Here is a 16,251-nt window from a genome sequence, read left to right as displayed (position 1 = left end):
TGTCTCTGCATGTCATAAACCACGCCCCTCTGTCTCAGTATGTCATAAACCCCGCCCATCTGCCTCAATATGTCATAAACCACGCCCCTCTGTCTCTGCATGTCATAAACCACGCCCCTCGGCCTCAGTATGTCATAAACCACGCCCCTCTGCCTCAGTATGTCATAAACCACGCCCCTCTGTCTCTGCATGTCTTAAACCACGCCCCTCTGTCTCAGTATGTCATAAACCCAGCCCTTCTGCCTCAGTATGTCATAAACCACGCCCCTCTGTCTCAGCATGTCATAAACCACGCCCCTCTGCCTCAGTATGTCATAAACCACGCCCCTCTGTCTCTGCATGTCATAAACCACGCCCCTCTGTCTCAGTATGTCATAAACCACGCCCCTCTGTCTCAGTATGTCATAAACCACGCCCCTCTGCCTCAGTATGTCATGAACCACGCCCCTCTGCCTCAATATGTCATAAACCACGCCCCTCTGTCTCAGTATGTCATAAACCACGCCCCTCTGTCTCAGTATGCCATAAACCACGCCCCTGTCTCAGTATGTCATAAACCACGCCCCTCTGTCTCAGCATGTCATAAACCACGCCCCTCTGCCTCAGTATGTCATAATCCACGCCCCTCTGTCTCAGTATGTCATAAACCACGCCCCTCTGTCTCAGCATGTCATAAACCACGCCCCTCTGTCTCAGCATGTCATAAACCACGCCCCTCTGTCTCAGCATGTCATAAACCACGCCCCTCTGCCTCAGTATGTCATAAACCACGCCCCTCTGTCTCAGTATGTCATAAACCACGCCCCTCTGTCTCAGCATGTCATAAACCACGCCCCTCTGTCTCAGTATGTCATAAACCACGCCCCTCTGTCTCAGCATGTCATAAACCACGCCCCTCTGCCTCAGTATGTCATAAACCCCGCCCATCTGCCTCAATATGTCATAAACCACGCCCCTCTGTCTCTGCATGTCATAAACCACGCCCCTCTGCCTCAGTATGTCATAAACCACGCCCCTCTGTCTCAGCATGTCATAAACCACGCCCCTCTGTCTCAGCATGTCATAAACCACGCCCCTCTGCCTCAGTATGTCATAAACCACGCCCCTCTGCCTCAGTATGTCATAAACCACGCCCCTCTGTCTCAGCATGTCATAAACCACGCCCCTCTGCCTCAGTATGTCATAAACCACGCCCCTCTGTCTCAGTATGTCATAAACCACGCCCCTCTGTCTCTGCATGTCATAAACCACGTCCCTCTGTCTCAGCATGTCATAAACCACGCCCCTCTGCCTCAGTATGTCATAAACCACGCCCCTCTGTCTCAGTATGTCATAAACCACGCCCCTCTGTCTCAGCATGTCATAAACCACGCCCCTCTGTCTCAGCATGTCATAAACCACGCCCCTCTGTCTCAGCATGTCATAAACCACGCCCCTCTGTCTCTGCATGTCATAAACCACGCCCCTCTGTCTCTGCATGTCATAAACCACGCCCCTCTGTCTCAGTATGTCATAAACCACGCCCCTCTGTCTCAGTATGTCATAAACCACGCCCCTCTGTCTCAGTATGTCATAAACCACGCCCCTCTGTCTCAGTATGTCATAAACCACGCCCCTCTGTCTCAGTATGTCATAAACCACGCCCCTCTGTCTCAGCATGTCATAAACCACGTCCCTCTGTCTCAGCATGTCATAAACCACGCCCCTCTGCCTCAGTATGTCATAAACCACGCCCCTCTGTCTCAGTATGTCATAAACCACGCCCCTCTGTCTCAGCATGTCATAAACCACGCCCCTCTGTCTCAGCATGTCATAAACCACGCCCCTCTGTCTCAGCATGTCATAAACCACGCCCCTCTGTCTCAGTATGTCATAAACCACGCCCCTCTGTCTCAGCATGTCATAAACCACGCCCCTCGGCCTCAGTATGTCATAAACCACGCCCCTCTGTCTCTGCATGTCATAAACCACGTCCCTCTGTCTCAGCATGTCATAAACCACGCCCCTCTGTCTCTGCATGTCATAAACCACGCCCCTCTGTCTCTGCATGTCATAAACCACGCCCCTCTGTCTCAGTATGTCATAAACCACGCCCCTCTGTCTCTGCATGTCATAAACCACGCCCCTCTGTCTCAGTATGTCATAAACCACGCCCCTCTGTCTCAGCATGTCATAAACCACGTCCCTCTGTCTCAGCATGTCATAAACCACGCCCCTCTGCCTCAATATGTCATAAACCACGCCCCTCTGTCTCAGTATGTCATAAACCACGCCCCTCTGTCTCAGTATGCCATAAACCACGCCCCTGTCTCAGTATGTCATAAACCACGCCCCTCTGTCTCAGCATGTCATAAACCACGCCCCTCTGCCTCAGTATGTCATAATCCACGCCCCTCTGTCTCAGTATGTCATAAACCACGCCCCTCTGTCTCAGCATGTCATAAACCACGCCCCTCTGTCTCAGTATGTCATAAACCACGCCCCTCTGTCTCAGCATGTCATAAACCACGCCCCTCTGCCTCAGTATGTCATAAACCCCGCCCATCTGCCTCAATATGTCATAAACCACGCCCCTCTGTCTCTGCATGTCATAAACCACGCCCCTCTGCCTCAGTATGTCATAAACCACGCCCCTCTGTCTCAGCATGTCATAAACCACGCCCCTCTGTCTCAGCATGTCATAAACCACGCCCCTCTGTCTCAGCATGTCATAAACCACGCCCCTCTGTCTCTGCATGTCATAAACCACGCCCCTCTGTCTCTGCATGTCATAAACCACGCCCCTCTGTCTCAGTATGTCATAAACCACGCCCCTCTGTCTCAGTATGTCATAAACCACGCCCCTCTGTCTCAGTATGTCATAAACCACGCCCCTCTGTCTCAGTATGTCATAAACCACGCCCCTCTGTCTCAGTATGTCATAAACCACGCCCCTCTGTCTCAGCATGTCATAAACCACGTCCCTCTGTCTCAGCATGTCATAAACCACGCCCCTCTGCCTCAGTATGTCATAAACCACGCCCCTCTGTCTCAGTATGTCATAAACCACGCCCCTCTGTCTCAGCATGTCATAAACCACGCCCCTCTGTCTCAGCATGTCATAAACCACGCCCCTCTGTCTCTGCATGTCATAAACCACGCCCCTCTGTCTCTGCATGTCATAAACCACGTCCCTCTGTCTCAGCATGTCATAAACCACGCCCCTCTGCCTCAGTATGTCATAAACCACGCCCCTCTGTCTCAGTATGTCATAAACCACGCCCCTCTGTCTCAGCATGTCATAAACCACGCCCCTCTGTCTCAGCATGTCATAAACCACGCCCCTCTGTCTCAGCATGTCATAAACCACGCCCCTCTGTCTCTGCATGTCATAAACCACGCCCCTCTGTCTCTGCATGTCATAAACCACGCCCCTCTGTCTCAGTATGTCATAAACCACGCCCCTCTGTCTCAGTATGTCATAAACCACGCCCCTCTGTCTCAGTATGTCATAAACCACGCCCCTCTGTCTCAGTATGTCATAAACCACGCCCCTCTGTCTCAGTATGTCATAAACCACGCCCCTCTGTCTCAGCATGTCATAAACCACGTCCCTCTGTCTCAGCATGTCATAAACCACGCCCCTCTGCCTCAGTATGTCATAAACCACGCCCCTCTGTCTCAGTATGTCATAAACCACGCCCCTCTGTCTCAGCATGTCATAAACCACGCCCCTCTGTCTCAGCATGTCATAAACCACGCCCCTCTGTCTCAGCATGTCATAAACCACGCCCCTCTGTCTCAGTATGTCATAAACCACGCCCCTCTGTCTCAGCATGTCATAAACCACGCCCCTCGGCCTCAGTATGTCATAAACCACGCCCCTCTGCCTCAGTATGTCATAAACCACGCCCCTCTGTCTCAGTATGTCATAAACCACGCCCCTCTGTCTCTGCATGTCATAAACCACGTCCCTCTGTCTCAGCATGTCATAAACCACGCCCCTCTGCCTCAGTATGTCATAAACCACGCCCCTCTGTCTCAGTATGTCATAAACCACGCCCCTCTGTCTCAGCATGTCATAAACCACGCCCCTCTGTCTCAGCATGTCATAAACCACGCCCCTCTGTCTCAGCATGTCATAAACCACGCCCCTCTGTCTCTGCATGTCATAAACCACGCCCCTCTGTCTCTGCATGTCATAAACCACGCCCCTCTGTCTCAGTATGTCATAAACCACGCCCCTCTGTCTCAGTATGTCATAAACCACGCCCCTCTGTCTCAGTATGTCATAAACCACGCCCCTCTGTCTCAGTATGTCATAAACCACGCCCCTCTGTCTCAGTATGTCATAAACCACGCCCCTCTGTCTCAGCATGTCATAAACCACGTCCCTCTGTCTCAGCATGTCATAAACCACGCCCCTCTGCCTCAGTATGTCATAAACCACGCCCCTCTGTCTCAGTATGTCATAAACCACGCCCCTCTGTCTCAGCATGTCATAAACCACGCCCCTCTGTCTCAGCATGTCATAAACCACGCCCCTCTGTCTCAGCATGTCATAAACCACGCCCCTCTGTCTCTGCATGTCATAAACCACGCCCCTCTGTCTCTGCATGTCATAAACCACGCCCCTCTGTCTCAGTATGTCATAAACCACGCCCCTCTGTCTCAGTATGTCATAAACCACGCCCCTCTGTCTCAGCATGTCATAAACCACGCCCCTCTGTCTCAGCATGTCATAAACCACGCCCCTCTGTCTCAGCATGTCATAAACCACGCCCCTCTGCCTCAGTATGTCATAAACCACGCCCCTCTGTCTCAGTATGTCATAAACCACGCCCCTCTGTCTCAGCATGTCATAAACCACGCCCCTCTGTCTCAGTATGTCATAAACCACGCCCCTCTGTCTCAGCATGTCATAAACCACGCCCCTCTGCCTCAGTATGTCATAAACCCCGCCCATCTGCCTCAATATGTCATAAACCACGCCCCTCTGTCTCTGCATGTCATAAACCACGCCCCTCTGCCTCAGTATGTCATAAACCACGCCCCTCTGTCTCAGCATGTCATAAACCACGCCCCTCTGTCTCAGCATGTCATAAACCACGCCCCTCTGCCTCAGTATGTCATAAACCACGCCCCTCTGCCTCAGTATGTCATAAACCACGCCCCTCTGTCTCAGCATGTCATAAACCACGCCCCTCTGCCTCAGTATGTCATAAACCACGCCCCTCTGTCTCAGTATGTCATAAACCACGCCCCTCTGTCTCTGCATGTCATAAACCACGTCCCTCTGTCTCAGCATGTCATAAACCACGCCCCTCTGCCTCAGTATGTCATAAACCACGCCCCTCTGTCTCAGTATGTCATAAACCACGCCCCTCTGTCTCAGCATGTCATAAACCACGCCCCTCTGTCTCAGCATGTCATAAACCACGCCCCTCTGTCTCAGCATGTCATAAACCACGCCCCTCTGTCTCTGCATGTCATAAACCACGCCCCTCTGTCTCTGCATGTCATAAACCACGCCCCTCTGTCTCAGTATGTCATAAACCACGCCCCTCTGTCTCAGTATGTCATAAACCACGCCCCTCTGTCTCAGTATGTCATAAACCACGCCCCTCTGTCTCAGTATGTCATAAACCACGCCCCTCTGTCTCAGTATGTCATAAACCACGCCCCTCTGTCTCAGCATGTCATAAACCACGCCCCTCTGTCTCAGCATGTCATAAACCACGCCCCTCTGCCTCAGTATGTCATAAACCACGCCCCTCTGTCTCTGCATGTCATAAACCACGCCCCTCTGTCTCAGTATGTCATAAACCACGCCCCTCTGTCTCAGTATGTCATAAACCACGCCCCTCTGCCTCAGTATGTCATGAACCACGCCCCTCTGCCTCAATATGTCATAAACCACGCCCCTCTGTCTCAGTATGTCATAAACCACGCCCCTCTGTCTCAGTATGCCATAAACCACGCCCCTGTCTCAGTATGTCATAAACCACGCCCCTCTGTCTCAGCATGTCATAAACCACGCCCCTCTGCCTCAGTATGTCATAATCCACGCCCCTCTGTCTCAGTATGTCATAAACCACGCCCCTCTGTCTCAGCATGTCATAAACCACGCCCCTCTGTCTCAGCATGTCATAAACCACGCCCCTCTGTCTCAGCATGTCATAAACCACGCCCCTCTGCCTCAGTATGTCATAAACCACGCCCCTCTGTCTCAGTATGTCATAAACCACGCCCCTCTGTCTCAGCATGTCATAAACCACGCCCCTCTGTCTCAGTATGTCATAAACCACGCCCCTCTGTCTCAGCATGTCATAAACCACGCCCCTCTGCCTCAGTATGTCATAAACCACGCCCCTCTGTCTCAGTATGTCATAAACCACGCCCCTCTGTCTCAGCATGTCATAAACCACGCCCCTCTGTCTCAGCATGTCATAAACCACGCCCCTCTGTCTCAGCATGTCATAAACCACGCCCCTCTGCCTCAGTATGTCATAAACCACGCCCCTCTGTCTCAGTATGTCATAAACCACGCCCCTCTGTCTCAGTATGTCATAAACCACGCCCCTCTGTCTCTGCATGTCATAAACCACGTCCCTCTGTCTCAGCATGTCATAAACCACGCCCCTCTGCCTCAGTATGTCATAAACCACGCCCCTCTGTCTCAGTATGTCATAAACCACGCCCCTCTGTCTCAGCATGTCATAAACCACGCCCCTCTGCCTCAGTATGTCATAAACCACGCCCCTCTGTCTCAGTATGTCATAAACCACGCCCCTCTGTCTCAGCATGTCATAAACCACGCCCCTCTGTCTCAGTATGTCATAAACCACGCCCCTCTGTCTCAGCATGTCATAAACCACGCCCCTCTGCCTCAGTATGTCATAAACCCCGCCCATCTGCCTCAATATGTCATAAACCACGCCCCTCTGTCTCTGCATGTCATAAACCACGCCCCTCTGCCTCAGTATGTCATAAACCACGCCCCTCTGTCTCAGCATGTCATAAACCACGCCCCTCTGTCTCAGCATGTCATAAACCACGCCCCTCTGCCTCAGTATGTCATAAACCACGCCCCTCTGCCTCAGTATGTCATAAACCACGCCCCTCTGTCTCAGCATGTCATAAACCACGCCCCTCTGCCTCAGTATGTCATAAACCACGCCCCTCTGTCTCAGTATGTCATAAACCACGCCCCTCTGTCTCTGCATGTCATAAACCACGTCCCTCTGTCTCAGCATGTCATAAACCACGCCCCTCTGCCTCAGTATGTCATAAACCACGCCCCTCTGTCTCAGTATGTCATAAACCACGCCCCTCTGTCTCAGCATGTCATAAACCACGCCCCTCTGTCTCAGCATGTCATAAACCACGCCCCTCTGTCTCAGCATGTCATAAACCACGCCCCTCTGTCTCTGCATGTCATAAACCACGCCCCTCTGTCTCTGCATGTCATAAACCACGCCCCTCTGTCTCAGTATGTCATAAACCACGCCCCTCTGTCTCAGTATGTCATAAACCACGCCCCTCTGTCTCAGTATGTCATAAACCACGCCCCTCTGTCTCAGTATGTCATAAACCACGCCCCTCTGTCTCAGTATGTCATAAACCACGCCCCTCTGTCTCAGCATGTCATAAACCACGCCCCTCTGTCTCAGCATGTCATAAACCACGCCCCTCTGCCTCAGTATGTCATAAACCACGCCCCTCTGTCTCTGCATGTCATAAACCACGCCCCTCTGTCTCAGTATGTCATAAACCACGCCCCTCTGTCTCAGTATGTCATAAACCACGCCCCTCTGCCTCAGTATGTCATGAACCACGCCCCTCTGCCTCAATATGTCATAAACCACGCCCCTCTGTCTCAGTATGTCATAAACCACGCCCCTCTGTCTCAGTATGCCATAAACCACGCCCCTGTCTCAGTATGTCATAAACCACGCCCCTCTGTCTCAGCATGTCATAAACCACGCCCCTCTGCCTCAGTATGTCATAATCCACGCCCCTCTGTCTCAGTATGTCATAAACCACGCCCCTCTGTCTCAGCATGTCATAAACCACGCCCCTCTGTCTCAGCATGTCATAAACCACGCCCCTCTGTCTCAGCATGTCATAAACCACGCCCCTCTGCCTCAGTATGTCATAAACCACGCCCCTCTGTCTCAGTATGTCATAAACCACGCCCCTCTGTCTCAGCATGTCATAAACCACGCCCCTCTGTCTCAGTATGTCATAAACCACGCCCCTCTGTCTCAGCATGTCATAAACCACGCCCCTCTGCCTCAGTATGTCATAAACCACGCCCCTCTGTCTCAGTATGTCATAAACCACGCCCCTCTGTCTCAGCATGTCATAAACCACGCCCCTCTGTCTCAGCATGTCATAAACCACGCCCCTCTGTCTCAGCATGTCATAAACCACGCCCCTCTGCCTCAGTATGTCATAAACCACGCCCCTCTGTCTCAGTATGTCATAAACCACGCCCCTCTGTCTCAGTATGTCATAAACCACGCCCCTCTGTCTCTGCATGTCATAAACCACGTCCCTCTGTCTCAGCATGTCATAAACCACGCCCCTCTGCCTCAGTATGTCATAAACCACGCCCCTCTGTCTCAGTATGTCATAAACCACGCCCCTCTGTCTCAGCATGTCATAAACCACGCCCCTCTGTCTCAGCATGTCATAAACCACGCCCCTCTGTCTCAGCATGTCATAAACCACGCCCCTCTGTCTCTGCATGTCATAAACCACGCCCCTCTGTCTCTGCATGTCATAAACCACGCCCCTCTGTCTCAGTATGTCATAAACCTGAAAGAAGAGGATGGCTGTCTACAAGTATTTGTTGAGTTTTTTGAGTCAACGTGTTTTTATACTTACACACACAGAAATCACTACCATGGACAGCCACTTCATATTCACCTTACTTTGATTGGACTAAATCGTTTTTGGTATTAAAAAAAAAAAGTTCTCATTTACAACTGCGACCTGGTCAAGATAAAGCAAAGCAGTGCGACACAAACAACAACACAGAGTTACACATGGAGTAAACAAACATACAGCCAATAACACAATAGAAAAGTCTATATACAGTGTGTGCAAATGGCGTGAGGAGGTAAGGCAATAAATAGGCCATAGTAGCGAAGTAATTAGTTGTCAGTGTATCAGACTAAGCAGAGGTGATTAGATGAAGTTGAAATGGTTCTGGAATAGTGGAGGCAGATCCTGTTTCCTGTTTAACTCTCCGTGGTTCTACATCAATAGTTGTTCTGTCCTACAACGCCGGAAACATTACCTTGCTTGACCATGCTGTAGGTCATGTAACTGGTTGTTGTAAGCAATATGATTTATTGACTGCACCGGACAGATGTTGCTCTCCGGTTTGGTGATGAAACAAATGTGTGGTTGAATTTATTCTGCCACTGTGTCTTCTTATTGCGTCGGCCTTAGGGCTATATATCTCGGTGTCAAGGCATATGAACTAACAGGCTATAGAAGCAAACAACGAAATGAACACACAGGTTGTAATATGTAGAAAAAATGATGGCTTGTTTTGTGATTTTCTCCACGCACTGCTACTGAATGTAATTTAAAATCAAAGAAAGTTGAACTGGAAACTCACGGTTGAGCCCGTTACCAGAGGGCTCGAGAGCGCTCTGTGACGTCCCCACCCTTCCGCCACCGGCATCTGGCACGTTCGGCACCTCGGACAGCGACTGTCTCGTGCTCTGCCGTCCGATCTGGTTCGAGGAGGAGACGTTGAGGCGCACGCTCCTCTTCCTCCCGCGGTCAGACTTCGGGGCGGAGAGGCTCCGGTCAGTCTCGTGCTCGGGTTCTGAACCAACTTTGACCAATGCGTGTCTGGTCCGTCTGGTCATGGCAGACGTCACAGAGCCCATGGCGGTGGCTTCAATACTTGTTTTTAGTGATCAGAGCAGCAGGTCTTTAGAAAGTTAAAGTGCAGTGAAGGAAGCATAATATGGATATTCAAAACCATTTCCCGTGAAGTTTTCCAGTAGGTTTTCAGAGAAACAGCCCGGTGCCAATATCTAAAACTCACCGGAGGGAGTAGGGAGAGGGAACTTCTTCATCGTTCAAATGATTTGTTGGTTCGTCGGGTTTCCTCCTCTCCTTCCCCGCAGACTGTAGCAGCCCAGTCCATGCTGGGTGAAATATTTCCAGACAACAGAACAGTGTTTGGGTTCATCATCCTCCCGCAAGCTTTTCCTCCTCTCACCCTCCTCTTCTCTCAGAGGCATCCTGTCTGTCGCCAGGGGATGGCGTCACATGGTGGAGAAAGTTGCTATGTCAAACACAAGGGAGTCTCAAGGGCAAAGACCTGCAAAAACAAGCTCAGTAATGAGTCTGGTGCTTGTCGGATGTATTAATACCGCAGAAAATCAAGCGCTCCGGAACCCCCGGGCTCCCGAGTGGCGCAGTGGTCTGAGGCACAGCATCTCAGTGCAAGAGGCGTCACTGCAGTCCCTGGTTCTAGTCCATCTGCATCACATCCGGCCTTGATTGGGAGTCCCATAGGGCGGCACACAATTGGTCCAGAGTTGTAAATAAGAATTGGTTCTAGTCTAGTTAAATAAAGGTAAATATAAGAAATGTATTTTCAGCTCTGCTGCAGTTTAAGAGGGGTTTTCTAATGGTCAGCAGGTATCATTCTACACTACCCATCCAATTGAAGGTGGTGTAGGGAGAAATGGGGAGGACTGCTCATTGTAATAGCTGGAATAGAAAAAGCTAAACATTTTCAACTGTTTTTTTTAAATGTATATATTTATCAGAGTTAATATAATCCTAGAATGGCCATGAACCTTCTTAAAATGTTATAAAGGTCAGCCATGTTGGTCAGGGAGATGGTCAGGGAGTTGATCAGCCATGTTGGTCAGGGAGTTGGTCAGGGAGATGGTCAGCCATGGTGGTCAGGGAGATGGTCAAGGAGATGGTCAGCCATGTTGGTCAGGGAGATTTTCAGGGAGTTGGTCAGCCATGTTGGTCAGCCATGTTGGTCAGGGAGATGGTCAGCCATGTTGGTCAGGGAGTTGGTCAGCCATGTTGGTCAGGGAGATGGTCAACCATGTTGGTCAGGGAGATGGTCAGCCATGTTGGTCAGGGAGTTGGTCAGGGAGTTGGTCAGGGAGATGGTCAGGGAGTTGGTCAGCCATGTTGGTCAGGGAGATGGTCAGGAAGTTGATCAGCCGTGTTGGTCAGGGAGATGGTCAGGGAGTTGTTCAGCCGTGTTGGTCAGGGAGATGGTCAGGGAGATGGTCAGGGAGTTGGTCAGGGAGATGGTCAGGGAGTTGGTCAGCCATGTTGGTCAGGGAGATGGTCAACCATGTTGGTCAGGGAGTTGGTCAGGGAGTTGGTCAGGGAGATGGTCAGGGAGATGGTCAGGGAGTTGATCAGCCATGTTGGTCAGGGAGTTGGTCAGGGAGTTGGTCAGGGAGATGGTCAGGGAGTTGGTCAGGGAGTTGGTCAGCCATGTTGGTCAGGGAGATGGTCAACCATGTTGGTCAGGGAGTTGGTCAGGGAGTTGGTCAGGGAGATGGTCAGGGAGTTGGTCAGGGAGATGGTCAGGGAGTTGGTCAGGGAGATGGTCAGGGAGATGGTCAGGGAGTTGGTCAACCATGTTGGTCAGGGAGTTGGTCAGGGAGATGGTCAGGGAGTTGGTCAACCATGTTGGTCAGGGAGATGGTCAGCCATGTTGGTCAGGGAGTTGGTCAGCCATGTTGGTCAGGGAGATGGTCAGCCATGTTGGTCAGGGAGTTGGTCAGGGAGTTGGTCAGGGAGATGGTCAGGGAGATGGTCAGGGAGTTGGTCAGGGAGATGGTCAACCATGTTGGTCAGGGAGTTGGTCAGGGAGTTGGTCAGCCATGTTGGTCAGGGAGTTGGTCAGCCATGTTGGTCAGGGAGTTGGTCAGGGAGTTGGTCAGGGAGATGGTCAACCATGTTGGTCAGGGAGTTGGTCAGGGAGATGGTCAGGGAGTTGGTCAGCCATGTTGGTCAGGGAGATGGTCAGGGAGTTGGTCAACCATGTTGGTCAGGGAGTTGGTCAGGGAGTTGGTCGGGAGTTGGTCAGGGAGTTGGTCAGGGAGATGGTCAGGGAGATGGTCAACCATGTTGGTCAGGGAGATGGTCAGCCATGTTGGTCAGGGAGTTGGTCAGGGAGTTGGTCAGGGAGATGGTCAGGGAGTTGGTCAGCCATGTTGGTCAGGGAGATGGTCAGGAAGTTGATCAGCCGTGTTGGTCAGGGAGATGGTCAGGGAGTTGTTCAGCCGTGTTGGTCAGGGAGATGGTCAGGGAGATGGTCAGGGAGTTGGTCAGGGAGATGGTCAGGGAGTTGGTCAGCCATGTTGGTCAGGGAGATGGTCAACCATGTTGGTCAGGGAGTTGGTCAGGGAGTTGGTCAGGGAGATGGTCAGGGAGATGGTCAGGGAGTTGATCAGCCATGTTGGTCAGGGAGTTGGTCAGGGAGTTGGTCAGGGAGATGGTCAGGGAGTTGGTCAGGGAGTTGGTCAGCCATGTTGGTCAGGGAGATGGTCAACCATGTTGGTCAGGGAGTTGGTCAGGGAGTTGGTCAGGGAGATGGTCAGGGAGTTGGTCAGGGAGATGGTCAGGGAGTTGGTCAGGGAGATGGTCAGGGAGATGGTCAGGGAGTTGGTCAACCATGTTGGTCAGGGAGATGGTCAGCCATGCTGGTCAGGGAGATGGTCAGCCATGTTGGTCAGGGAGATGGTCAGCCATGTTGGTCAGGGAGTTGGTCAGCCATGTTGGTCAGGGAGTTGGTCAGGGAGATGGTCAGGGAGTTGGTAAACCATGTTGATCAGGGAGATGGTCAGCCATGTTGGTCAGGGAGTTGGTCAGGGAGTTTGTCAGGGAGAAGGTCAGGGAATTGGTCAGGGAGTTGGTCAGGGAGTTGGTCAGGGAGTTGTTCAGGGAGTTGGTCAGGGAGTTGGTCAGCCATGTTGGTCAGGGAGATGGTCAGCCATGTTGGTCAGGGAGTTGGTCAGGGAGTTGGTCAGGGAGATGGTCAGGGAGTTGGTCAGGGAGTTGGTCAGGGAGTTGGTCAGGGAGTTGGTCAGGGAGATGGTCAGGGAGTTGGTCAGGGAGTTGGTCAGGGAGTTGGTCAGGGAGTTGGTCAGCCATGTTGGTCAAGGAGTTGGTCAGCCATGTTGGTCAGGGAGATGGTCAGGGAGTTGGTCAGGGAGTTGGTCAGGGAGTTGGTCAGCCATGTTGGTCAGGGAGATGGTCAGCCATGTTGGTCAGGGAGTTGGTCAGGGAGTTGGTCAGGGAGATGGTCAGCCATGTTGGTAAGGGAGATGGTCAGCCATGTTGGTCAGGGAGATGGTCAGGGAGTTGGACAGGGAGTTGGTCAGGGAGTTGGTCAGGGAGTCCGTCAGGGAGTTGGTCAGCCATATTGGTCAGGGAGATGGTCAGCCATGTTGGTCAGGGAGTTGGTCAGGGAGTTGGTCAGGGAGATGGTCAGCCATGTTGGTCGGGGAGATGGTCAACCATGTTGGTCAGGGAGATGGTCAACCATGTTGGTCAGCCATGTTGGTCAGGGAGATGGTCAGCCATGTTGGTCAGGGAGATGGTCAGCCATCTTGGTCAGGGAGTTGGTCAGCCATGTTGGTCAGGGAGGTTGTCAGCCATGTTGGTCAGGGAGATGGTCAGCCATGTTGGTCAGCCATGTTGGTCAGGGAGATGGTCAGCCATGATGGTCAGGGAGATGGTCAGCCATGTTGGTCAGGGAGTTGGTCTGCCATGTTGGTCAGGGAGTTGGTCAGGGAGATGGTCTGCCATGTTAGTCAGGGAGTTGGTCAGGGAGTTGGTCAGGGAGATGGTCAGGGAGATGGTCAGGGAGATGGTCAGGGAGTTGGTCAGCCATGTTAGTCAGGGAGTTGGTCAGGGAGTTGGTCAGGGAGATGGTCAGGGAGATGGTCAGGGAGTTGGTCAGGGAGTTGGTCAGGGATATGGTCAGGGAGATGGTCAACCATGTTGGTCAGGGAGTTGGTCAGGGAGTTGGTCAGGGAGTTGGTCAGGGAGATGGTCAGGGAGATGGTCAGGGAGATGGTCAGCCATGTTGGTCAGGGAGATGGTCAGGGAGATGGTCAGGGAGATGGTCAGGGAGATGGTCAACCATGTTGGTCAGGGAGATGGTCAGGGAGATGGTCAGCCATGTTGGTCAGGGAGATGGTCAGCCATGTTGGTCAGGGAGTTTGTCAACCATGTTGGTCAGGGAGTTGGTCAGGGAGTTGGTCAGGGAGTTGGTCAGGGAGTTGGTCAGCCATGTTGGTCAGGGAGTTGGTCAGGGAGTTGGTCAGGGAGATGGTCAGGGAGTTGGTCAGCCATGTTGGTCAGGGAGTTGGTCAGGGAGATTTTTCAGCCATGTTGGTCAGGGAGATGGTCAGGGAGATGGTCAGGGAGTTGGTCAGGGAGTTGGTCAGGGAGTTGGTCAGGGAGTTGGTCAGCCATGTTGGTCAGGGAGTTGGTCAGGGAGATGGTCAGCCATGTTGGTCATGGAGTTGGTCAGGGAGTTGGTCAGGGAGTTGGTCAGGGAGTTGGTAAGCCATGTTGGTCAGGGATTTGGTCAGGGAGATGGTCAACCATGTTGGTCAGGGAGATGGTCAGGGAGTTGGTCAGCCATGTTGGTCAGGGAGTTGGTCAACCATGTTGGTCAGGGAGTTGGTCAACCATGTTGGTCAGGGAGATGGTCAACCATGTTGGTCAGGGAGTTGGTCAGCCATGTTGGTCAGGGAGTTGGTCAGCCATGTTGGTCAGGGAGTTGGTCAACCATGTTGGTCAGGGAGTTGGTCAGCCATGTTGGTCAGGGAGTTAGTCAGGGAGTTGGTCAGGGAGATGGTCAGCCATGTTGGTCAGTGAGTTGGTCAGGGAGTTGGTCAGGGAGATGGTCAGCCATGTTGGTCAGGGAGTTGGTCAGCCATGTTGGTCAGGGAGTTAGTCAGGGAGTTGGTCAGGGAGATGGTCAGCCATGTTGGTCAGGGAGTTGGTCAGGGAGATGGTCAGGGAGATGGTCAGCCATGTTGGTCAGGGAGTTGGTCAGGGAGATGGTCAGGGAGATGGTCAGCCATGTTGGTCAGGGAGTTGGTCAGCCATGTTGGTCAGGGAGTTGGTCAGGGAGATGGTCAGCCATGTTGGTCAGGGAGTTGGTCAGGGAGATGGTCAGCCATGTTGGTCATGGAGTTGGTCAGGGAGATGGTCAGGGAGATGGTCAGGGAGATGGTCAGGGAGTTGGTCAGGGAGTTGGTCAGGGAGTTGGTCAGGGAGATGGTCAGGGAGATGGTCAGCCATGTTGGTCAGGGAGTTGGTCAGGGAGTTGGTCAGGGAGTTGGTCAGGGAGTTGGTCAGGGAGTTGGTCAGGGAGTTGGTCAGGGAGTTGGTCAGGGAGTTGGTCAGCCATGTTGGTCAGGGAGATGGTCAGGGAGTTGGTCAGGGAGTTGGTCAGGGAGTTGGTCAGGGAGTTGGTCAGGAAGTTGGTCAGGGAGATGGTCAGGGAGATGGTCAGCCATGTTGGTCATGGAGATGGTCAGCCATGTTGGTCAGGGAGTTGGTCAACCATGTTGGTCAGGGAGTTGGTGAGGGAGATGGTCAGGGAGATGGTCAGGGAGTTGGTCAGGGAGTTGGTCAGGGAGATGGTCAGGGAGTTGGTCAGGGAGATGGTCAGCCATGTTGGTCAGGGAGATGGTCAGGGAGATGGTCAGGGAGATGGTCAGGGAGATGGTCAGGGAGATGGTCAGGGAGATGGTCAGGGAGTTGGTCAGGGAGATGGTCAGGGAGTTGGTCAGCCATGTTGGTCAGGGAGTTGGTCAACCATGGTGGTCAGGGAGTTGGTCAGGGAGATGGTCAGCCATGTTGGTCAGGGATTTGGTCAGGGAGATGGTCAGGAAGTTGGTCAGGGAGATGGTCAGGGAGTTGGTCAGCCATGTTGGTCAGGGAGTTGGTCAGCCATGTTGGTCAGGGAGTTGGTCAACCATGGTGGTCAGGGAGTTGGTCAGGGAGATGGTCAGCCATGTTGGTCAGGGAAATGGTCAACCATGTTGGTCAGGGAGATGGTCAACCATGTTGGTCAGGGAGATGGTCAGCCATGTTGGTCAGGGAGTTGGTCATGGAGATGGTCAGGGAGTTGGTCAGGGAGATGGTCAGCCATGTTGGTCAGGGAGATGGTCAGGGAGTTGGTCAGGGAGATGGTCAGCCATGTTGGTCATGGAGTTGGTCAGCCATGTTGGTCAG

General features: G+C 52.5%; 1 protein-coding gene across 1 annotated transcript in view; it reads right to left on the bottom strand.

Moving 5' to 3' along the window:
• LOC129824574 (dual specificity calcium/calmodulin-dependent 3',5'-cyclic nucleotide phosphodiesterase 1A-like) overlaps positions 1-10,128 on the bottom strand; it is a 152,296-nt gene extending 142,168 nt beyond the window's left edge. The window contains exon 1 of the mRNA XM_055884265.1: positions 9,614-10,128. Coding sequence (XP_055740240.1) covers positions 9,614-9,890 — 277 coding nt within the window. The 5' untranslated portion in view covers positions 9,891-10,128. The remainder of the gene's footprint in view (positions 1-9,613) is intronic.
• Between the last annotated feature and the right edge of the window lie 6,123 nt (positions 10,129-16,251).

The sequence above is a fragment of the Salvelinus fontinalis genome, chromosome 26, assembly GCF_029448725.1.
Source record: "Salvelinus fontinalis isolate EN_2023a chromosome 26, ASM2944872v1, whole genome shotgun sequence".
Classification (NCBI taxonomy): Eukaryota; Metazoa; Chordata; class Actinopteri; order Salmoniformes; family Salmonidae; genus Salvelinus; species Salvelinus fontinalis.
Note: the sequence above shows the minus strand (reverse complement) of the source record. Positions and strands in the feature narration are given on the sequence as shown.